Source organism: Myotis yumanensis, unplaced genomic scaffold (assembly GCF_028538775.1).
Source record: "Myotis yumanensis isolate MYYU_CA2020_CCGP unplaced genomic scaffold, mMyoYum1.0.hap1 SCAF_6, whole genome shotgun sequence".
Lineage (NCBI taxonomy): Eukaryota > Metazoa > Chordata > Mammalia > Chiroptera > Vespertilionidae > Myotis > Myotis yumanensis.
In genome coordinates this window covers 70,011,421-70,035,489 of record NW_027223757.1, presented here as the reverse complement: position 1 = coordinate 70,035,489, position 24,069 = coordinate 70,011,421, and the positions used below count along the sequence as shown (strand labels likewise).

Genomic DNA, 24,069 nt, shown 5'->3' with positions numbered 1-24,069 from the left:
ATCAGCTGCCTCCTGCACATCTCCCACTGGGGATGTGCCCGAAACCCAGGCACATGCCTTTGACCGGAATCGAACCTGGGACCTTTCAGTCCGCAGGCCGACGGTCTATCCACTGAGCCAAACCGGTTTCGGCCGGTGACCTCTTGATGCATGCAACCACTGAGCAACGTTGGCTGGGTGAGCTATATTACTTTTGATTAGCTACTTAATTTTTCAGAGCCTCAGTTTTTCTATCTGCACAATACAAATAATGACATACCTCATGGGGTTATTTTGTGGATCCTGTAGGAAGATGAATTTAAGAGCCCTGAGATGAGGGCCTGGCACATAGTAGGCGCTTAGTACATGCAAGTTCATTTCAACATACTCTTTCTTTCATGGGCCACCTTATTGCACTAGTGTGCCCCGGGACATATGTTTTGGAAATGTTCCAGGTTAGAGTATTTGTTCATTGATTATTTTATCATTTGACTTTTTTAATTGACAAAGACTTATTGACTATCTCCTAAGTAATAGGCCCAGTAGTAGGTTCAGGGTAACAGCTTGGATGAATATTCTGAAGAACTTTAAAATCATTTTCAATTCAGCAAAAATTTTAGAGTCTACCCTGTGGCAGGCACCATGTGCTGCTCTGAGGCAGAAATGATCTCTATATTCACAGAGCTTACAGTTTGAGGCTGTATTGTTTTTTTTTTAAATGAGCTGAGGTCTGCCCACGCTAGGTTTGCACATCATTTTCAGCAGTTCTTGTCTCATCCTCAGGTAGATAGGAAGCCATTTTCAAGCTCAAAGCATGGAATGGCAAAATATTAGAAAAGACACAGTATGAGCACATCCGTTGTCTAAACAAAACCCCTTTAACTGCAGAGCTGCTATCATTGTATAAAACGAAGGCAATTTACATTGCACGCAAGCATCTCTATCCCTGTTTATTTCATTCCTGACCATCAATAAATTCCACTGCCTTGTCATAAAATGTTGACTGCACAGTTTTTCATGTAGCATAAATCGACTCAGACTCTAATCAATTTTCCATTACTGTGAAAAATTTTTTAATGTAACAAACGTGTGTGTGCCCTCCATTGCTTGGTACCTGGCAGGTGCATCCCATTAACATAGCTCTTAAACTGACCAAGCATAACCTGATGGGTGTGGTAGGATCCGACAGCTTGGACCGACAGAACTGCAAAGTGCAATTCTCTGCTGAGCTGCGGGATAAACTGCAGAGGTTTCCATTTCCACACATGGTCTACAAAAATCAATTTGCCGTAAATACATTCGGGAGAGACAATTCTGCCCCGATGCATAGTCTATCCATTTTAAAGGCATTTTTAAGAAGCAGGAAATGCTCGTGTTGGGAGGGAGAATTCCGTGATGTTGCTAAACAATGACAAAGTGCGGGAATGAACAAAAACACACACACATTTGGCCTTTAGAGTTTCATGTTCTACTGATAGTGTTCCAGAGGCAAACAGTGAGTGTTAGAGAGCAAATATTCTGTTCTCTGTTGAAAGGCAGGCATTAAAAGCTGCGTTGTTCCCTAGGAATGGAGATGTGAAAATCTACACACTAATTTGATCTTTCATTTAGTGTGATTATTAGAAATTGCCTCCGTGGGTAGTTTTAAGACAAGAGATAATATGTCATAAGTAAGATCTGGATTTTGCTTTTTAAATTATTTTTCTAATTTGAAAAAATAAGTTTTCCATTTTGCTGTTTACTTTGATATTTCCTTTATAATATTAGAATAATATTCCTACCACACTTTCATTAGGTTGAAAAATATATTTCATAAACTTATAATTTATTAGATCTTCTAGGCTGAGATAAGATAAATAAAATACAATAAATTCTGTACTTTCTCTTTGAGAAGGCATCTAAGGGCTTATGAACAAAATCAGAAGTATTTGAGAAAACATCAGACTATAAAATTCAGGGAAATCATGACACTGATTATATCAGTAAGGATTAGGTTTAGCCTCATATAACATGACATATAACAAAATTATAGAGGTTTAAGCAAAATTGATTATTTCTCCTTCATTAACAATAAGTCTGATGGTGGTAATCCTTGACTGGTAATGTTAGTTATCAGGGATTTAAGCTTTTTTCAACTGTTGCTTCTCCATCCTTAGATCTCCTTGAGATGACTTCTGGAGTTCAAATCATCTCATTCACATTCTAGGCTTCAGAAAGAAGGAAGGCTGGTGGGTCATGTTGCTCTGAAGGAGTTTTCCAGGGGTCAGTATAGTACTCTTAACACTTCTGTTTATATCTGACTGTCCATAAATTAGTCCCATGACCACATTCTGCCTTAAGGGAGGCTGAGATATCTTAGCTGGGTATATTATCACCCCTCTCCCAAAACCAGGTGTGTAGTAATAAAAAAGGATAGAATATATTGGTCAAACATCTAGTAGGCCCTGTCAGAACTGATATCATTCCCTAAGTCAAGTAGCTTATTTTTTTGCTGTTTTTAATAGGTATGTGTGTGTGTGTATGTGTGTGTGTGTGTGTGTGTGTGTGTGTGTGAATACATATATGTGTATAAATATATAACTAAATCTAATACTAATCATTCATAGAAAGCATAATGCTTCTAGATAATGATTATAGCATTAACTATAGACATATGAACAATTTCTAAATCTAATAAAAGTCTTTGACCTGATTATATTTCCCAGATACATGTTTTAAAGACTCATTTGCTCATAAAAATAAAATTGGTAATAATCATTGGAATAATAAGCATAACTTTGCTCTGCTGAGACAGCCACTTGCATAAAGAGAAGAAATGTGCTAATTCAAAATGCCAATGGATTGGACCACAGGAATCAGTCAAAACTATTTTTCACACATTTTAGTGCACATTGAAATATATACTTATTTTAAGTGCTGCTTTTTAACATGTGCCAATCTAACTTTTCCCTCATTAATGATGCTGAAAAAGGAAAAAAAAAAAAGGCAAGGCAGGAGGTACACACCTTCCCACTGAGCAAAAGGTGAGGCAATTCCCTCAGTTCTTAAGGAAGAAAGAACGCAGACCACTCAGAGGTTGCCGTCCACAGAGCAAGAGGAATCACTTTTCTGAGTGCTTTCTTGTGTGGCCACAATCACCTCTGTCTCCTTGCTCCCCTCTGTGATTGGACTTGATCTTTTAATATTTCTTTGCTACCAGGGGCTAGAAAATACAGCATTTAAGCGTGGTGGGAAATGGGGACTGTTGAGACAGGTTGGACAGCTGTTGAGTTGGAAAGAAAGAGCTGGACCACATCAGAGCGCATGCTATCAAAAGAGTTACGAGCTTACATGACAGAAAATTACATGAACTTGAAATATGCCTTTACCAAATACCAGCCTGAGAGGAAGCTGCTTTATAGAGGTATCATGTCCTTAGATAGCCAGGTGATTATGGGTGTCCCTGGAGCACTGCTTTCTGCCCTGATTTTCTAACACCCTGGCTCATCCTTAATCACTGCAGAGTGCCACCAGTTTAGAAAAAAATCTCAAGAGGAAATTAATTTTGACTTCCTTTAACATCCTAGAGAGTTTTCTTTTCAGCTGGGATTGGATCCAGCCTTCTTTCCCACAATGACAAAATGTGGCAGTTAAAGCGAACCTGTGAATCCTGGCTTGACACCCTCCCCTCCTCCCACCACCTCCCATTAAAAAGCAAAAGCATTTTCTATGTGACCAGTAATGTGTTAGGCACGCTACATAAGTTATCTATTTAATTCTTACGAAATCTATAAGGTAGGCTATATTCTTAGACTCCTTGAACTTGAACTACAGAGAGACCAAGTGCCTTGCCCAAGATCACTCCCCTGGTTAGTCAGCAGTAGAATGGGGATCTTAACCCAGCTAGGCTACTTCCAGGGCCTAGTTCTCAGGCAGTGGTTACATTGCTTTTTTCAAAGGCTGTGTTCCATTGAGACACCAAGGTTGGGAGGATAAGTTAATTAGGAAATATTTCTAGAAGGGACACAGAGGGCAAGAGATAAGATAAGACATCCTATTCCCCTTTTGTGGTTAAGAAAACAAGAAGAGATGATTCTTGCGTAAGAACAGGCAACAGAAAGTCTGAATGAGAAGCCCAGAGGCGGAAAGTAAAGCATTTTACAAGGGAAGGCAGCTGGAAGTTTTCAGTTTGTAGTGTTTGTCTCAGCCCCAGTCATTACTACCAAGGTCTCTCCAGAATGAATTGCTCAGTGAACATATCAACAAGGTAGGAAATGTCATAATTATAGTTTTTATTATCTCCCCAAAGAATACACTAGTATGGTAGATATTGTTACAATTTTAAAGAAAAGTGCTATGTAGCAACCACGACTGCTGATGAAATAAAACAAGCCGGTTTTTCATTCTCTGGTATTAAAAAAATGCAAAGATAAAAAAAGGGATTTTCAGATATTATTCTGTGCCTGTTCTAAATGTCGTTGTAGTTGGGCAACAGCTCTGCTTATTGGTTGCTCTATGCTTTTTCTCTTTTGAATAAACACATACTCAGCATGTTCTGGACAATATTCCTGGAAGTCAGCTTAGTAACAGTGAATGGTCCACAAAATGATTTGGGTACCACCTCACACTAACTGATGGAGTAAAGGAAGCATTGTGCCTGCTTGATGCAGAGTTGGCTCCTGTACAGAGCTGACACTTGAGTGGGCATGTTAATGATTGTTGTGGAATATTGATATGATAAGCTCTCCTTCCTTGACCTCCAGCTTCTCTGAAGCTTTTGCCTGAGATGCTTGCAAGAGCTTGCACTCTTGCTTGTATGGCAACCTAGAAGTGTGGGAAAATGAATGCCCTGTGGGGCAAACCTCAGTCGAAAGGAACCATGAGAAAATGGTTAAATGCTTCTCTCTTTTGTCCCTAGGGCAGACAATTTTCAGACTCATTCTATACATTTCCTCATAAGGTCAGACAATTCTAAGACTCATTTTACAATATGTTTTTATTGATTTTTAGAGAGAGAGGAAGGTGGAGGGAAAGACAGAAATATTGATGAGAGAGGAACATCAATTGGCTTGCTGCCTGCTCACTGCCTACTGGGGATTGAGCCCACAACTCAGGCATGTGCCCTGACCAGGAATCCGAACCAGTGATCTCTCCTTGCATGGGCCTGGCCTTAGACTCATTTTAGCTAGCTCTTCATAAGATCCCAGTAGAATCAAGCATGGTTGCCCAGGGTGATGTTCTCTTCCACATGGGCCTTTGTATTGACTTTTCCATTTTATTCTTTCCAGGCTTTCACTGCACTCCTGTTTCCTGAGATCATTTCCAAAATAAACTACTTGGATGCAATCCTTTATTCAAGTTCCACTTTTATGGAGCACCCAGGCTAAGACAATGCCCATTATAAAAGGAGCAGTATTTATGGGCTGAAAGATAATAGGTGGTGTTTGGTGAGGATGGTATTGCTATTTAACATGGTTTTCTTTCCTCTACCAGATCCCTAAATATTGGAATCCTGAAAGGCTTAGTTCTTAGCCTTCTTCTTGTCTTGATCTACAATTTCTCCTTAGACAATCTCTGGCTCTATGGTTTTAACCACCACCTCTATTTTGATGCCTTGCCTAATTGTATCTTTAGTCCTGACCTCTTTCCTGAGTACCAGAATCATTTATTCAATTGTCTACATATCATCTCCATTTGGATATCTAACAGGCATCTTTCCCATCACCTGTACATAGTAAAACTTGTTTAGCTCCCAATAATGCCCTGTAAAAATCCTGGTATGCCTTTAATCTTCCTCATGTCACCACCACCTTCTAGCTATAGTTCCAACAAATAAAATTTAAAAATCTGGATGTTCTCCATTCAGCTCCTTTCACACATTTCCCAAGAAGTTCTGTCAATTCTCTCTCCATCTGCAGAATAGATCTCAAGTTCATCCACTTATTTGCACCTCCACTGCCATCACTCTTGTCTTAAGCAAAATGATCTTTTGTGAGGATCACTGACAAAAGTCTTCTAAAATCAATTTCTATACTGCAGTCAAAATGGTTTAGACAAACAGATATGCACCACATGCCTCTTTAAAACATTCCAATGGCTTTTTAAAGGACCTAGAAATAAAAGTCTAGAATCTTCCCACACTTCCAAGGCCCTGCTAATGTCAGACAGAATTTTCTGCCTTGCTCCCTTAGGCTCCAGCTATTGTGAAAACTTTTTCATTCTTCCAAAAGCCTAGGTTCTATCTCTCTTCTGGGTCTTCCATTTTTCTAAACCTTCTGCCTGAATACTTGTTTTTTCTGCTTTTCATAGGTTACACTCCTTCTTTAGGCCTTAGTACAAATATCTCCTCTTCTGGAGTCATTCTTCTAGTAAGCACCTGTCTAGAATAGTGCCTTCAACCTGTTACTTTATTGCTTCTTGTTTCTTTCCTTCATAATTCTTTTCATAAATTTATATTGTGTCCTGAGCCATTTTTTATTTTCTTTTTATCTTCTCACTTAGGAGATTAAACTCTATGAGAGTAGGAATCTTGAAAGGATCTGACACATTTGTGGAATATATTAATGGATAGGCTAATTATTTTGAGAAATTCTTCTGGATGGGTGCACATAGGCATTTCTTCTTAGCTATCCTGAGGCAAAGAGCCTAATAAACATTGTCTAATAGTTCCTCTCTCAATAATCCATAAATCTCTGCATCTTGGGTCTCCTAATGAGATCAAGAAATGAGAGTAAACTTTTTTTTTTTGGTAAAAACGTGAAGACATTCTTATAATTCTTCATTTCTTATTTCCTATGGTAGCCTTGTTTTCAAGTAGGGAGCAAAACTGATGATTCATCTTATAGTAATCAAATTTATTGTGATTATTTGCATTTCAATTTGCTGTTTTTCTAAGTAGGATAATTATTTCTGAGAAACAAGAGGTTTTTATGGGAAAGAAAAAGACTTCATATCCATCCAGTCTAGGATGCTTTTTCTTATAAAAATTACTTGGCTAATTTATACTATAACTATGCTACACACAGAATAAAATTCCTAGTAATTCTTAGCTTCCCCTTTTCCAGTTATGCTTAGATCCATAGTTTCAATTTCCTTCAAAGAAATACATACCCAAAACTTCAATGCCTTTTAGTCGCAGATTCTTTTTTATCCTAGTTGCAGTTTTCATACCTGTTACATTAGGGTATGAACCCAGTTTTTTTGATGAGTCAGCAAAGGCTGGATCTGTTTACTGGTGGACTGGGGGCCTAGGGCCCTGTGCTCACCTTGGGAGTCTTATTCTAAAAATTTGGTAATAAATATCACTAGTGCCAAAGGGGTAAACTTTGTTTCTTATCTTTATGATGAAAATAAAGATGAAACAAGTCCAGTCCTGAGCTGGTGAAATATTAATACCAATTACTTTTTGTTATTTCTGAAAATATTTATAGACATTCATGCCTGTATATCAAGCCAACATTGCATTTTTAGGCAATTTGTTTCTTAAAGCAATCTTATGCCATTTTATAATTTAGGGTTTCCACACACTGGATTTTCCTAAGGAGAGGCACATGGCTATTATTTGTGATTTAGATTCTTGATATATAATAACTACCATAGGCTTTGTTGTTTTTAAACAAAAACAACTGGTCTATACCCACTTGCTAATTATATCCTCAGTTTGCAAAAACGACGTAAAATAATTTGATTTTATATCTTGCATCTGATTTTCCTTGTTACTCTTTGAGCATTCGAAAGACTTTGAGACTTTATAATACAGATATTTTCTGTAGTCTAACCTTAGGGAAAATTCATTACCTCCTTTGTAATTACTTGATGGTATGAAAAATACCTGCTCAGTGATCAGTCTCATTAATGGATCTTTTTATTTTTTCAATTACAGTTTACATTCAATACTTTTTTTAAAAAAAATCTTCTGTCAACCCCATTTTTAAAAATTGATTTCAGAGAGGAAGGGAGAGGGTGAGAGAGATAGAATCATCATTGATGAGAGAGAATCATTGATCGGCTGCCTTCTGCACGCCCCCTACTGAGGATTGAGCCCATGCAACCCAGGCATGTGCCCTGACCGGGAATCAAACCGTGACCTCCTGGCTCATGGTTTGACACTCAACCTCTGAACCACACTGGCCAGGCACACTCAGTACAATTCTGTACCAGTTTCCAATATACAGCTTAGTGTTCAGACAATCATATACCCTACAGAGTGCTCCCTTGTTATTCCAACCACTTGCCTGGCACCATACATACTTACCACAATATCATTGATTATATTCCCTATGCAGTGCTTTACACCCCTGTGACTGTTTTGTAAGTAGTAATTTGTAATTTTTTTAAAAATATATTTTATTGATTTTTTACAGAGAGGAAGGGAGAGAGATAGAGAGTTAGAAACATCGATGAAGTAATTTTTTTTTATTCCTTCACCTTTTCACCCTGCCCCCCAAACCTCCTCCCCTCTGGAAACCATCAGTCTGTTCTCTGTATCTAGGAGTCTGTTTCAATTTTGTTTGTTTATTCTGGTCTTTAGATTCCACATGTAAGTGAAATCATATAGTATTTATCTTTCTCTATGGACTCATTTCACTTAGCATAATACTCTCTAGGTCATCAATCTTGTCTTGACTGACTTGGAAAGAACCAAGAAAACAATTTGAAGTATTTGATCAGTCAGAAGCTGGCCTTGACTGCTCTGAGTGACTTCTGTCCTCTTCACCTCCTCTGCCTGTGCCCCAGGCTGAATCATCAAATGCCTTACCGTCCGTGCAGAGGAGTCCAGACCTCCCGTAGGGGCAGAGGCAGACAATGTCTGTCCCAGATTTGGGAACACAGGTGGCTCCGTTTCTACATGAGTTGTTTTCACACATTGCAAACTGGCACAGCTTGCCTGAGGACAGCCTTGGACACACACAAAACCAGTTTTCACCATCACTGAGAAGACAAAAATAAATTATTTACTCAATCAGAAAACAATCGATCTTTTACACACATATACACATGCACGCATGCACACACGTAAATAAAATTACAATTACATCTTGTCTAATAAGTGGAATTGTTCTTTGGCCCTTTCTGGGAAGTGGAACTTTTTCTCCTCCCGTTCACTTTCTGTGTTATTTAACTTTTAATTATTTGTAGCTGTGTACTTTGCATCGAAAGCAGATTAGCAGCTTTATAGATCATCTGAAGCCAGGAATTCTATTTTAAGCCACCTATTTTTACTTTTGATGTATCTCGTATCCTATTTCACACTAGGTGCCTTTTCAGAGCTTCATCAAATATGTGTGGCGTTGCCTCAATAAAGTGCTTCAAATATCTATTAAAATAAAACCGTCTTAGAGAACTTCAAGCCTGGTGACCAGCGTCCTCCACGGAGGACATTGCCCTCCAAAGAGTGCCCTTGTGGTAATTTGGAAAGAAAATCTCAGTGGGGAGGTGTGATGACTATACAACTCTCTGGCTGAAAATATGGCTTGGTGGCCACGAGTGAGCGAGTGAGCGTGCCTGGGAGAGCTGCGCTCAGGAAAAATCCTCCTCTCACCGGGAGGCCTTCTCTGGAGGGAAAGTGGCCGGAAGTCTGCTGTTCTGCCTCCCTGCACCCATCCCCCTTTTACCCTGAGCCTCAGCAGACCCACCCCTCCATCACTCTCAGCGCAGCCCGCTGACAGGAGGGGCAGACCCTGAATCTTACTATCAATCACAGTGATTAATGCACTGGCTTCTTTTTTTTTTTTTTTAATTGAGGTTACTAAACTGGTAGCTTCTGGTGGCATCTGCCTGTCCAGAGGGGAGAGCCTGGCTGAGAGTAAATAACTAATACCAAGTAACACAAGTATAAGAGGCTGGGGGACATAGATAATTAATCATATTACTTGGGCACCAGATCTAGCCATTACTCTGCAGTTATGTGAGCTGATATATTTTAACCCCCTTTTAAGTATTGAACCAATTTAAGTTGGGGTTTTGTCACTTGCTGTTAAATGAATTCCATTTAATATTAATGTCCTTTCCTTCCTTTTTTATCTTTCTTCTCATTATCAAGTCCACACACCTTGCCATATGCGGATCTTTTTATTTTTTCTTGCTTACATCTTATCTTCTAAATATGACTGTAAGCTCTTAAAGGTAGGTGTCAGGAGCATCCCGGAATTAGAAAGCTGGTATATTTTGTCTTTATGACTCAGCCTCCCAAGCTAGTTGTAGATTTTGCCCATACCATGGTATTTTCTCTTGTCCTCATCATTCTGGTCTTTTGATGCTTTCCTTATGTATTTTAATCCCCTTAGTCCAAAATAAATTCGCTCATAGGAAAGTCTCAGATTTTTTTCATACTAATGAATACCCGGCTTTGAAATCTGAAGAGGTTTCCTTTTCCAAATATATATGTATATATAGATATGTATATATCTATATCTATATCTATATCTATATCTATATCTATCCATATCCATATCTATATCTATATCTATATCTATATCTATATCTATATCTATATCTATATATCTATCTATATCTATCTATCTATCTATCTATCTGTCTATCTATCTATCTATATTTCAGAGAGGAAGGGAGAGCGATAGAAATAGAAACATCAATGATGAGAGAGAATCATTGATCAGCTGCCTCCCGCACGCCCCCTATTCCTTAATAGCAACCCAGCAACCCAGGCATGTGCCCTTAACTGGAACTGAACCCAGGACCCTTTAGTCCACAGGCTAATGCTCTATCCGCTGAGCAAAACCAGCCAGAGCAAAAAATTTGTATATATTTTGTTAATCCTCACACAAGGATATTTTTTCCCCATTGATTAAAAAAATATTTTTATTGATTTTAGAGAGGAAGGGAGAGGCAGAGAGAGAGAGAAACATCAATGAGGAGAAAGAATCATGGATGAGCTGCCTCCTACATGCTCCCCACTGGGGATTGAGCATGCAATTGGGGCATGTGCCCTGACCAGGAATCGAACCGAGACTTCCTGATTCATAGGTCGATGCTCAACCAGAGGCCCGCTGGTCAGGCCCCCCCACTGATTTTTTGAAAGGGTTGGAAGGGAGAGGGAAGGAGGGGGAGAGAGAGAAACATCAATGTGAGAGAGACATATCAATTAGTTGTCTCCCGCATGAGCCCCAACTGGGCCTGGGGATTGCTCCTGCAACCCAGGTACATGGCCTTGACTGGGAATCAAACCTGCGACCCTTCAGTCCGTGGGCCAGTGCTCTAACCACTGAGAAAACCGGCCAGGGACAGAAAAATATATTCTTTTATATTAATTGTCTATGTTAATGGGATGAGGCACCATGGAGAACCTTAATGTATCAGGTAGCAGGTAAAGCTAGCTTTGGAGAGCTGTGAGGCTTTGAGACCCTCAGATTTTGCTGACACATAAGGTGGTCCTGTAAGTGATCAGTAATGTACTCATTTTATAACTTTGATGGCAGCTTCCATAGGGCTTTACACGTAGTATACAGATACAGAATCTCATAGGTTTTCAGAGTTGGGAAAGAAAAAAGATCCATGTCACTAAGACGACAATAAAGCACCTTAGACATACGCTTCTGTTTCTGGGCTACAAAACAAAGTTTTGAGGACTGCTGAGCCAAGGCTACTCCTTCTTGCCAGAGAATTGTACTAAAGTATAACCAGACTACCTGGCAGGTGTAGAGATACCTTCCGGTGTGACTTAAAAGTGTTAGTTAGGAACTTGATGTTGTTGAGGCCATGGATAAACCTAATGTAACTTCACTTCCACTCACCTAACTTGGGGTTGGAAGCTCAGAATTTAGCATCTGCATTCTGGGAAAAAGTCTAGGAGAACAACACTCTTGCAAGCTGCATTCTGGAAGGACCAAATTAGTCTTTTTATAGTAAAGGAGAATGCCACATATGGGAACGTCAATGAATCTAAATATTGACTGATTGAAGTGCTTTAATCATACAGCCCTCACCAGATTTGAGATGCAGGAAAGATGCTTTTATGTTAAAAACCAAGGAAAGCACTAATTTTAATCACGTCCTATTGATAAACCAAGCTTCGTTTCCTTTTTGCTTCCATCAGGTGTTGGGAGAAGTTGGTTGTATAAATTGACGCGGATCTGACTAACTGCGTGCATCTGCACATCCGCAGGCAGCTAGAGCAGAGAGAAAAATAGAGATTCTGTAGAAAACACTCCAAGAAAGGGGAAAATCACCTTCTCTGGCTAACCAAGGGCAAGTGCCCAAAGCCCTTTGGCCCACCGTAGCATTCCACAGCATTATATTAAAAAGAGTCAGATTTAACCAATAGAGATTTTGTCAGATGATGGTAATTGTATACTTCACTTCAAATTTTACCTTCAAGCCCTGCTGGCGTGGCTCAGTGGTTGAGCATCGGCCTATGAACCAGGAGGTCAAGGTTCGATTCCCAGTCGGGGCACATGCCTGGGTTGCATGGGCTCGATCCTCAGCGGGGGATGTGCAGGAGGCAGCTGATCCATGATTCTCTCCCATCATTGATGTTTCTCTCTCTCTCTCCTTCTCCCTTCCTCTCGGAAATCAATAAAAATGTATATTTTAAAAAAAGAAAGAAAAGGAATGATTAAAAAAGACAACAACAACCCAGAAAACAAATTGTACCATCAAGTCCAAAAGATTTTCTGGAGTGCCAGATATTTTACCAATGATTTTAATAAAATATGTTTGCCACCAGCTGTATAACACCTGGACTTAAAGGTTTCTCCTATTCAGATTTTACCAAAGACCTGTTACTGAATCCCAGTTTCCTCAAAGCTAGCAAATCAACTGTTTCTGCTGCCACTTAACGCACCTTGATGCCTCGCCACACCCTAAAGCGACTGGCAATGTCAACTAGGACAGAGATGCCCTGAGGCTGAAGAACCTTATGTAACAGTTACTTTTGGAAGCAGTGACTAAACCATGTCACCTTCCTTCACCCAGTTCCCTTTAAATGTTGTAACACTGCCGTGAATTTATTGGGTGTTTAATTAGTTAGGGGAGAACATATTCACATGAAATAAATACTTTTTCATTTGAGAACATTTTAAAAAGATAACCCTTCCCAGACCTATGAACCACACATAAACCTGTTTGCAAACTTTCTCTAGACAAGTTGGGGCACTTTTGTGATTAAAAGTAGGTTTGGCCCTAACCGGTTTGGCTCAATGGATAGAGCATCGGCCTGCAGACTCAAGGGTCCCAGGTTCGATTCCGGTCAAGGGCATGTACCTTGGTTGCGGGCACATCCCCAGTGGGGAGTGTGCAGGAGGCAGCTGATCGATGTTTCTCTCTCATCGATGTTTCTAACTCTCTATACCTCTCCCTTCCTCTCTATAAAAAATCAATAAAATATATTTAAAAAAAAAGTAGGTCTGGAAGAGATCCTCAGTTATTGGCGAGATTTATATCTGGACACTGTATTTAGTGTCAATTGCTGTCAACCAATATCTTCTGTGCACCTGCATCACGGACAGAGGCACGTGCCATGGGACATGTAAGACTCGTCTTTACTGTTGGGAGGGGAGACGGCATCAGTTCACGAACAGGTCTCTGTAAGATACCACATGTGTTATGTGGATTTATATGCATATTTCAACAGTGGCGATGATTTTGAGGGCTTCTTCAAGCTGGTCTCTGGTCTGGTGCCAGAGAGGATGTTCCATGGGGCTTTTAAATGCGGATTCCTGCGCTCCCCTTGCCCTCAGAGATTTTGATTTTGGGGTCAGGACTGAGATTTTGCATTTAATAAATGTCATCAGGTGATCCTGTGGCATAGCCTGCTGTGAGTTTAAGCCAGTTTCCCTGGGACAAATTTTCTCCCCAGAGTAAAAGCTTGCTGGCCATCAGTTCCTATCAGGCCATTAGTAGGATGCTAGGGCATTATGATTTTCTCTTTTTTGGGCTTCATTTTGACTTTTGTCAGACCTGTTTCTGAAAACACAATACAAAGATTAGAGGGTTTTTATTTTACTAGTGCCAAATATAGCCTATTGCATGTCCCTTATACTTAACAACATGAAGTAGAAAAAAAATTCAGTCATTTAAAAGCTTAGTTAAAAAAATACCAATTATCTAAGTAAACGCAAATATCTGTATAATTGGGCCTGTAACTACAGCATATTTGATTACAAGTCACAATATGGTTAGCATAGCAAATGACTATCATTAAGTTTCTATGGGTATCAAAAATTATCTTCAGAAAAATGGAACTGTTTAAAAAAATCAAAGATGTTAGTTAGAAGGATGCCCCCTATTTACATAACACAGCCAGATGCCTCAAAACCTTCTAGAACTAAAACATGTATTAACTTAAAAAAAATAAATCACTCTTCTTGCACTCTTTGTAGCTAACGGATCATTATCGGATTTCAAAGTTGACCACCCACAGTGTCAAGAGAGGGAGTTTCCCAGTAGGAAAGTGTGCAGAATGAATCCTTATGAATAATGTCTGTAGATACTTCTGAAAACTAAAATTGCTATTGGCAGAAATAACCCATCTCTATGTATAGGCGCTTCTATTTATAGAACCACAGCACAGGCGTAGGAAAGAATGCAAATGAGATCCCCAGTAGCCATGGTTCAAGTGGAACTTCCATTCTTTTTTCATGAATTTCACACCACAGTAAGAGTCTGCTGATTACAAGGCAATACCTGCCTTCTCCCCAGCTGCCCTAAAGCATTAAACTCCTTTCAGGTGAATTGTCAGCTGTATGTGCAACCTGGTGCTCCAGCACCACACATAGTCTTTCTTTTTACTAGTAAATATATTTTTATTGATTTCAGAGAGGAAGGGAGAGTGAGAAATAGAAACATCAATGATGAGAGAGAATCATTGATTGGCTGTCTCCTGCACGATTCGGGGGATCAAGCCCACAACCTGGGCATGTGGCCTGACCGGGAATTGAACTGTGGCCTCCTGGTTCATAGGTCGATGCTCAACCCCTGAGCCACGCCTGCCGGGCCAGAGAGTTTTCTTTGTCTCTAAGACAGAGCTGCCCCAACGGAGGTTACTTCTCACAGTAAGGCACCTCATCATATTTAACATTTTTCTTTTTTTTTTCTTTCCTAAAAGTAGCCACAGGTGAAAATAATAGAAAAAAGTGATGCAAAACCAAAATTATCTTGAGGTGGCCTAGAAAGGGAACTTGGAGAACACAGTCCATGTAACATGCCCATGAACAGAGAGCTCAGGGAAAATGTCCTCTGCTTCAGAAGCCTTTGTCTTTACATAAGATTTTACCTCAGGCAGACACAAAGAAGATGAAAGAGGATAACAGCAATAACAGAAATCATAGCATCACACATAAAGGAAGGATACACAAAACAAATAATTACAAACAATATGAAAACATGTTTGTTTCTTCCTGTTCTAGGATCTGCCCAACTTAATCTCATGGGTATTTTAGAAAGAAAACTTGGATTTATGTTATAACCTCTCTCTCCCCTTCTCTCTCCTTCTCTCTTTTAAAACCATGGTTCATTTTACAAAAAAGCTTTTATTGGTAAAGAAAGATAATCAGAAATTTCCTTCCCAGCAAAGGATGTCTTTAACATTTCCTTTGCCTTGTGGCCCACTAGTCCCTATGGAGTTAAAGTTTTGCTTCTAACAGAGGAGCTTCAGTAAACATCAAACCCCAAATAGGGAGCTAAAATGGCAAAATTGGCTATAATCTAAATAAATGATACGGCATGATGATGTGCCCGGCAGAGTACTTGGCATTGGTCAGCTGTTCATTATATGTTAGGGGAAGGAGGTTGGCAGAGGTGAAACATACAATTAGCGAAGTCTGGGTCAGTCCATGGTGGAATAAGAACAGAATGGAATCTGGTATAAAGAGAAGTGGGCTGGAAGGATGGGGTGGAGGGTATGGATGAGTGGGAACATAGAATGATGAGTTAATAATTGTTGTATAAATATATCATTTCAATGTTTATAATTACCTTCCTCCAATTAAAAAAATATCCCAGGGTCTTAAGATTAGACTTTGTGACTAAGCAACAACTTAATATTAGATTTTCTTATTCTGTGTTCATTGCAAAATTAGCCAGTCTCCAGTCCCCTGCACTGGAAGGGCAATTTGGGCAGAATCTAATATAACAGAATCAGTAAATGCAGTGCTTATGGAGTTCTCAGATAATTTCCTGTAAAGATAATGTGCCGATTTGAATGCTATTTAAGGCCAGAAGAGTTGGTATAAGCTTTTAAAATGCCATTTTAACCTCTACTAAAAAGAAACAAAAAATTCTCTTAAAACATTTGAGTCATTGAAGTGCTGCTTCACCCATTCCCTTCAGTAACGTTCACATACATATAATTTCTACTCAGCTGTTTCCATGGTGAATTCAACTGTTGTCAGGAATGTGGACACAATGGTGGTGATTGTTCTTTTCTGATATTAAGACCTATTTATAAAATGGCTGTGGAGGAAAATCTATTCCTCACAAGCATAAGAAATAGTAAATAACAACTATTTGGAAAGATGCACATTTTTGGAAAGATGAACAAAGAAACATTCTTTGTGAGCATTGCTACATGCCTACGTTGAATTTGCAACGAGAAATTTAATTTTTTTGCAATCTCTCACTTAACTCCAGGCCTTCTTTTCCCTCAAATCTTTATGCTCTAAAGAGTTCGGAAAAAGCAAGAAATTTATCAAGCTTGATCTTAAACTATAGTTTGAACCTGCCACTTAGAACAAGAAGGTGACATCTGGAACTCTCCCACATCCTCTTATTTGGATTCCATGGCCTGAACAATATAGACCAGAGATTACTGACTGGCAAGATGTTTAATGCCTACCTCTTGAGCTACCCAAAGGGTAGGCACAGACACAAGGTTTGGTACACAATTATAAGGAAATATGAAATTTGCCATGTGATGTTTTACGCACTATACAAAAGTTCATTTCCCTAGTCCCAAATCCAGTTCGGACCTTCCTCTCATGCAGCTTCCTCCCTGTACCATATCTGCACATTTATGTTAGTCCAGATAATATTCCTCATTCATTTGGCAAAATGTTGGCAGTAATTTTGGCTTTGACTCTTTCATCCTTGTACAAAACAGTTGCTCAGATCTTTTCCAGTCTCTAAGCCCCGTGTTCCACCCTCACACGAGATGACTTCCCTCCCTACTCTACAGATAGGATTGCAGTTGTCAGCATCAACCCTGGATTTCCCACATCATGTCTTCCTGACTTATTTCTCCATCCTTCTTTTCTTTTACCCCAGTTTGGTATAAAGGATTTTGGGCAAGGAAATAATTATATTATGTATTAGGATTATCATTCTGGGGAAAATGTATTGGAGGGTCACTGAGAGAAATTCTGATATACTTCCCCCTCTTCTTACTCTTATTGAGAACTTGTGCAGGAAACTCAGTGGTTTCAGCAGCACCTCCTCAGGTGAATTCCTACTGGGAAGGTTCAGCCCATGCTCCAGTTGGCTTCCCAGCTATATTCAGATGGCCAGGTGGCTGATTCCCAGCAAGTATCAGCAGTATCCCCAAGTGTGGCTTTTCAGTGAGTTCTGAGTCTTTAGGGGGTGGCTTGATGTAGAGTTGCTCATGCCCTCAGTGGGCAAAATCTTCCCAAGTTCAGCAGCCCTGTCAGTGGTTTCTAGTGAAGTCCCTGGAATGCTAGATCACAGCTTCCCAATGAGTTTCATTAGCACCATGACTGGCTGCTTCCTAGTTTCTTCATCATCAATGAGGGTAGCTTCCTCTGGACCAGTCCCAGCCTGTGGAACCTCAGAAAACTTTTCTACATCCAATGACCACCCTCTTTCCAAGGTGGTCTAAATGCCAGCTGGTGTGTGTGTGTGTGTGTGTGTGTGTGTGTTCCACATTTGTTCCTTCCTTGAGTGCTCTTTCTCAGCCATAGAAGTAGGGATTACAACCTACATTCACTATATCTAAACCCTTTAAAGTATTCTTTACCTTTAGAAGTTACTCCTGTTATTAATAACTAGAGGCCTGGTGCATGAAAATTTGTGCTCTCGGGGGGTAGGGTGGGGAGGGGGCGCAGCAGTCCTTCAGCCTGACCTGCACCATCTCGCAGTCTGGGACCTCTTGGGGGATGTCCACCTACCAGCTTAGGCCCAGTCCCTGGGGGATCGGGCCTAGGCTGGCAGTCAGACATCCCTCTGGCAGTCCAGGAGCCCTCGGGGGATGTCCGACTAATGGTTTAAGCTGCAGTTGGACATCCTTAGAGTTGCTGAAGAGGCGAGAGAGGCTCCTGCCACAGCCGCTGCGCTCGCAGCCTTCAGCCCGGCTTGTGACTGAGGGGAGCTCCCCCTGTGGAGATTCTGCCCGCTGGTGGTCAGTGTGCATCATAGTGACCAGTTGTTCCTGGTTGTTCTGCTGTGAGGGTCAATTTGCATATTACCCTTTTATTATATAGGATTATTTTTTGTTGATTTTAAAATTTTTTATTTTGAAATAATTTCAAAATTATAGAAAAATTTCAAAAAGGATAAAAAAACCCTCCCTATTGTCAGCACTCCAATTTATCATTGTTCATGTTTTGCCACATTTTTCCTCACTCTCTCTTTCTATATATACGAATAAAATGATTATTAAGCCATTTCAGAGAATGTAGCAGATATCATGCCTCTTTATCCCTAAAAACTGTATATTTTCTAAAAACAAAATTTTTTTTCTTACAGTGTAATTTTCAAATTCAGGAAATTTAACATTGCTGTCATATCATTATCTATTCTACAATCTATATTGAAATTTCAATTGTCCCAATAATGTCCTGTATTTTAATTTATAGTTGGCATATCTCTTTAGTCTCCTTCATTTGTAGTTTTTTCTTTGTCTTTCTTGACATTGACATTCTTGAAGAGCAGAGGATCATTTTGTCGAAGGTCTCTCAATTGGGTTTGTCTGACATTACCTCCCAGCAGGATCCAGACTGTGTTTTTAGTAGGAATCCCACATAAGTGATGTGCATCCTTTTCAATACATCACAAGAGGAGGCCCATTCTGTCTGTGTGTCTCTCTTTTGTCGATGTTAGTGGTGATCACCTGATATGGTGGTGTCTGCCAGATTCACTGTGAGGTTACTGATTTCTAATCGACAGCCAGATGAAGAGATACATAGAGCGAGGTCTTGACCAAAGGACCTCTGTCCTTGTCCTCTGTCCTTGTGGCCCAGCACAGTGGCACCTGGAAGTGTACTGGCTCCCCAACGTGGAAGCTCCCTGAAAAGGCTAGTTAATAATTGTTCATATTAAACTATCCTAAGTTAGCTGTGTGGCTTCTGTCTCCTGAGTGTACCTTGAGTTATACACAGAGAAGCAAGCCAGTTGGGAGGCGGTTATTAAGGAAATTCAAGTGGAAGTGCAGATAAATGAATGGATGTGGGGTATGGAGAGAAGTAATTTGATAGATGTTTAGAGGAAAAATATCTACCTAGCCTGTTAATTGGTTTCTGGTTTGGACAACTGAGTAGATTTTGATGGCATTCTTGGAAATGAAGAATACAGATTTGGAAAGTAGAGGGAGAATACGATGAGCTCATTTCTATACATACATTATTTGAAACATCTATGGATAGACTTGTGAATATGTTCAGTGGTATTGAAATAGGTTATGAATATAAAATACTTTGGCTTTGATTATAAGAGAACATATGGATTACAATGCTACTTGGTATTGGGGGAAAGGCAATTGAAGGAAAATAAACTTTGACTCAAATACCAAAAGAATTTAAAGTGCTAGACCAGCTATTTGCCATAGCAATGAAATAAGAAAGCTTGCATTAAAAGTGTTTATCCATTATAATTTTTTTTTATCACTGCATGGTAAGATATTATGTGTGTGGGCTCATGTATGGCAAAGTTCTTTTTAAGCTTACTGAATACATAACTGTTATTTTATTTAAGACCTTTCAATATTATATTTATTTCTGTATACCTTTTTAAATTAAGTCTATTGGGGTGACACTGGTTAATAAGATTAAAGAAGTTTCAAGTGTACATTTTATAAAACATCATCTGTATATTGCCTCGTGTGCTCACCACCCAAAGTCTAATCTTCTTCTGTCACCATATATTCGACCTCCTTTATCCTATTCAACCTCCCACTCTTCTTTAACAAATACATTTACGTACACGCAATAACTGTTCTTCCTGAGGGCCGTTTGGTTAGCTTCTTGGGGACAGTTGTGAACATAAAAGCTCTGCCCACGAGGGAAAACTGCCTGAACAGAAAGCATCCAGCTCATTTGAATGCAACTGTTGACAATGACAACGAGGTCAACAATGATGATAATTCATTATAAAATGAAACATCTGGGGTGAGTGCTGACCTGGATAGGATGCCAGGGCAACGGGTGTAAACTGAAACTCTCCAAAGAAAACTTGGGGTGTGTATGGTTGCTCTCCGCTTGGAGTAATATTTCCCTGTAGCCTATTGTTACACTGAACGCACTAATTAAGTGTAAAGAATCCCCACCGCTTATGGGTGAGTTTAATAATTCTGAAGTATAATGGCTGTGGTTTTATTTTAACTGCTATATTAACTGTAAAAGCATTCTAGGAGGGTTCAAATTCACATCTACTTAGGGCATGAGCTTAGAGTAATATTTAGTATTAAGTATTAAAACTGAGATGCAAAGCTCAGAGAACGGAAAACAACTTTCCTGAAAAAAGAACTGCTGATAATACATCATTGCTTTGCTATCTTTTTTTTTCTTTCATCTTGAAAGGGATATTTGAGTTTTAAATACAAGAGGTTGAAAGTAGCTTCAGGCTTTTTCAATTAAAAGTTTAAGTTTTCAACTTCTTTGCACTGGAAAAGACTACATCTCTCCTTGGAATCAGTTAACGGGAAGTTAAAATGGACCGTGCTATTTCTTTGGAAACCTTGTACAATGGCCAGCCTTCATCAAAAGGTGTTTTCGGCCGGAGGCAAGCTTTTCAGTTCAGTGACCTTATGGACAGCAAAGGACAGTTTAAAAGGCATTTATACCTGTTTAACACTTTTTTTTGACACTCTATTAGAGGTGACAATTTTCTTTTACATCTAATGGATAAAAAAAGAAATAGTCAACTTTCCCTGCTGTTTCGATAGTTTCAATTAGTTTCTTTCCCCTCAATTGCTCCATCAGATGGGCTAGATAAGATTTCACTATTTGGGGGGATCATTTTAAGCCTCTTTTCCAGCAGTTTGTTATTTTTACAGCTCCAATGATTCACCATAAAATGCGTCTCCATCTGCAGGAAGCAATTCTAAAATTGCTTCACTCAACAAATCCAAAACTGCTAGGCTCACTATAGCACAGAAATAGACCTGGTTCGGAAAGGGATTACCTATTGGGCTCAGAAAATCTTTTTCTGAGGCAGGTTATGGCATGTAGCAGACCTCTCAGCGGCAGAGGTAACTTTTATTTTTATTGAGAATCATTTGAAGTTTTGTTTCATTGGTTTTAACTATTTCTTACTTTTTCTTTTAGAGAGAGAGAAAGGTGGAGGGGGAGAGAAAGATAGATAGATAGAGAGAGAGAGAGAGAGAGAGAGAGAGAGAGATGAGAGAGAAACATCTATCAGTTGTCTCCAGTATGCACCCCCTGACCGGTGGTTGAACCTGAAACCTGGGCATGTGCTCTGACCGGGAATTGAACCTGTGACCTTTCAGTGCACGGGGCAATGCTCAATCAACTGAGTCACACCCGCCAGGGCTTAACTATTTCTTGATGTTAAAAAAAAGTGTATTTCCTGGTAACTAACCTATATGTGTAAGTTATTAGTTGCTACAAACTCTCCAATCCATTTCACACTGAATTAAAGTGTTCTTTGCAGCTTAAAATTGTATTTAAATAGACACATACTTAAATTCCTTTTTCTCAGAATGTATTAAATCTTAAAATTGAATTCATTTCGAAATTCATTTCATGTAATCCCTACCTCCTCCACCCACCACGCCCCACTGCCTTCCATGGCGTATAGATACAAAATATTAGCCTTCAGCATGGAGAAGTTCTTTCTATTTCTCATATAATAGAGTTAAACTTTGGCATAGATTTTTATCTAGACGAAAGTGTAAAATGGGTTAGAAAATCTTGATTTATTGTAGTTATTTTAAATCTGAAGTAAAACAAATACGAAAAGTGCAGGTCAGGAGATACAGTTGTTTGCTAGTTGAATCCCACGTGGAAGCTATCGCTATCCTTGGGACCTAGAGAGGTTAATTATTCCACAGGATTTTTAAAGACAGAATACAATTTATCTTAATCCCATGTCAACATTTTCCTGAAACTGACGTAGCCTTTCACTCTAGAAAGAAGAGACACACTAGAACTTTTAAGAATGTCCTGTTGTGCTGCAGGAGAGGGCAACCGGGGCATCTTGGAGCTGAGTGGTCAGAGGGAAATTCTCAGTGGGATTAATAAGTAAACGGAAATATAAAAAAATAGAAATTAGTCTAGCTAAAGAGTTGGGAGCGTTTCAAACAGTGAACAACATATAAGAAGATATGAGAGAAAGCCTGACATGCCGCAGGACTAAAGCAACCATTTCGCTTACAGTTCAGAAAAGGGGAGGGGATTTGAAAAACCAGGCAGAGGCTAGATCATGCAAGTATGTCTCTGATTTTATATAAAAATATTCCAACATTAACTTAAACTAATTAGTGTTAAATATCTGTATGATTCCAGAAACATGTAATGTTATATAAGTTGCAACATAGCATATTTTCAAAATGATAAACTATTTAGGAATTTGGTAATAGGGTGATAAGGAGATGATGAAGTGTTAAAGAAGTTAGTTTCTGCTTTGAATTTTTTTTAGGCCTTTATTTTTATAGATGTCTTATAATACTTCTATCCATATACTGACCTTTTATTCTGACTGCTACCTTATGCCTATCACACATTTTCGGGAGATGACTATAAATTATGAAAAGTTGAAAGTTCCCCCAAAAGTGTTCAATCAAATGCTATAAAATTGAGTGTTGACATTTTCCAAAAGTTCAGAAAGTGCAATAGCAATAGTTTCAGAGTGTTGAATATTACCATGGAAGAAAACTGTACCTGAGAAAATTAAATATGAGGATAGAAGGGGAAGAAACTTTTATATTTGTCATAAAAGGTTGTTTTCTTTTTGCTAATGGATATAATTAAGCACTTAATTACTTATATTGTCCTTCAAATCAGACATGGGGGGTGGGCAGGTAGGTCAGGACATTGTCTGGCTCATTGTTTGCAGTAAAATGCAAACTGTCAACCTAGAAACAAATTGATAGAATATGAGCCCACTAGTGAGATAGCATTTGAGGCATAAGGTTCAATTAGATATTAATCTAAGCTTCAAATATGTTAATACACTACCTTGTTCTAAGGAAATGTTAATGCAGTTTATTTATGTTAAGGAAAGAGTATAATAAGAATATATCCAGACTTAAAGTGACCCAAACTTAAAGGACCTTAAATAAAAGGGAAATAATTGTTGACTTCTGTGAAATAACAGGGATGTTGAGCATAAATATTTGAAAATATGTTTTATTTAACATTTTGATAACTCTTTCCCCACAATCTTAATGATTTCATTTGTTTCGGTTGTTATTCAAATCAACTAAAAGTGTATCAAGCTACTATAATATGAATTATATTATAGTATTAGTTATTATCTATAATAATAAAAGTATACTATGCAAATCAACCAAACAACTGAACAGCAGAATGACTGTCCGGACAACCTTCCGGATGACCATGCTATGACACGTACTGGCGCCAGGCCAGCCAAGGTGGGTGCAATGCGATTGGTCAGGGGGCCTTGCCATCGCTCCACAATCGCCTTGCAGAGGAGGCCCAGGCCACCAGCCAGCAAGGCAATCAATCAGGGGGCTCCGTGATTGCCCCAAAGAGGGAGGTCCCGGCCACCCTCTGTGGGGCGATCATCGGGGGGCTCTGCGGAACTGGAGAACCAGGGGTGTGTTGCGGTGAATGCCAGCAGTACCAGGCCAAGGCGGGGGCGGGAAGGGGGTGGGGCTGTGAGGCAGCCAGGGCTGGGAGGCAGCCAGGGCTGTGAAGACCTATCCTTGCACGAATTTTGTGCATTGGGCCTCTAGTATAATATCAGAGAAAACAGAGGAATAATAATTGAATAAGTATTTAGGTT

At 39.3% G+C, this 24,069-nt stretch overlaps 1 protein-coding gene across 1 annotated transcript in view; it reads right to left on the bottom strand.

The window, feature by feature from the left end:
- Positions 1 to 24,069, bottom strand: part of EYS (eyes shut homolog) — a 1,239,289-nt gene that overhangs the window by 97,214 nt on the left and 1,118,006 nt on the right. Inside the window, 1 exon segment of the mRNA XM_070419099.1 lies at positions 8,717 to 8,889. Coding sequence (XP_070275200.1) covers positions 8,717 to 8,889 — 173 coding nt within the window.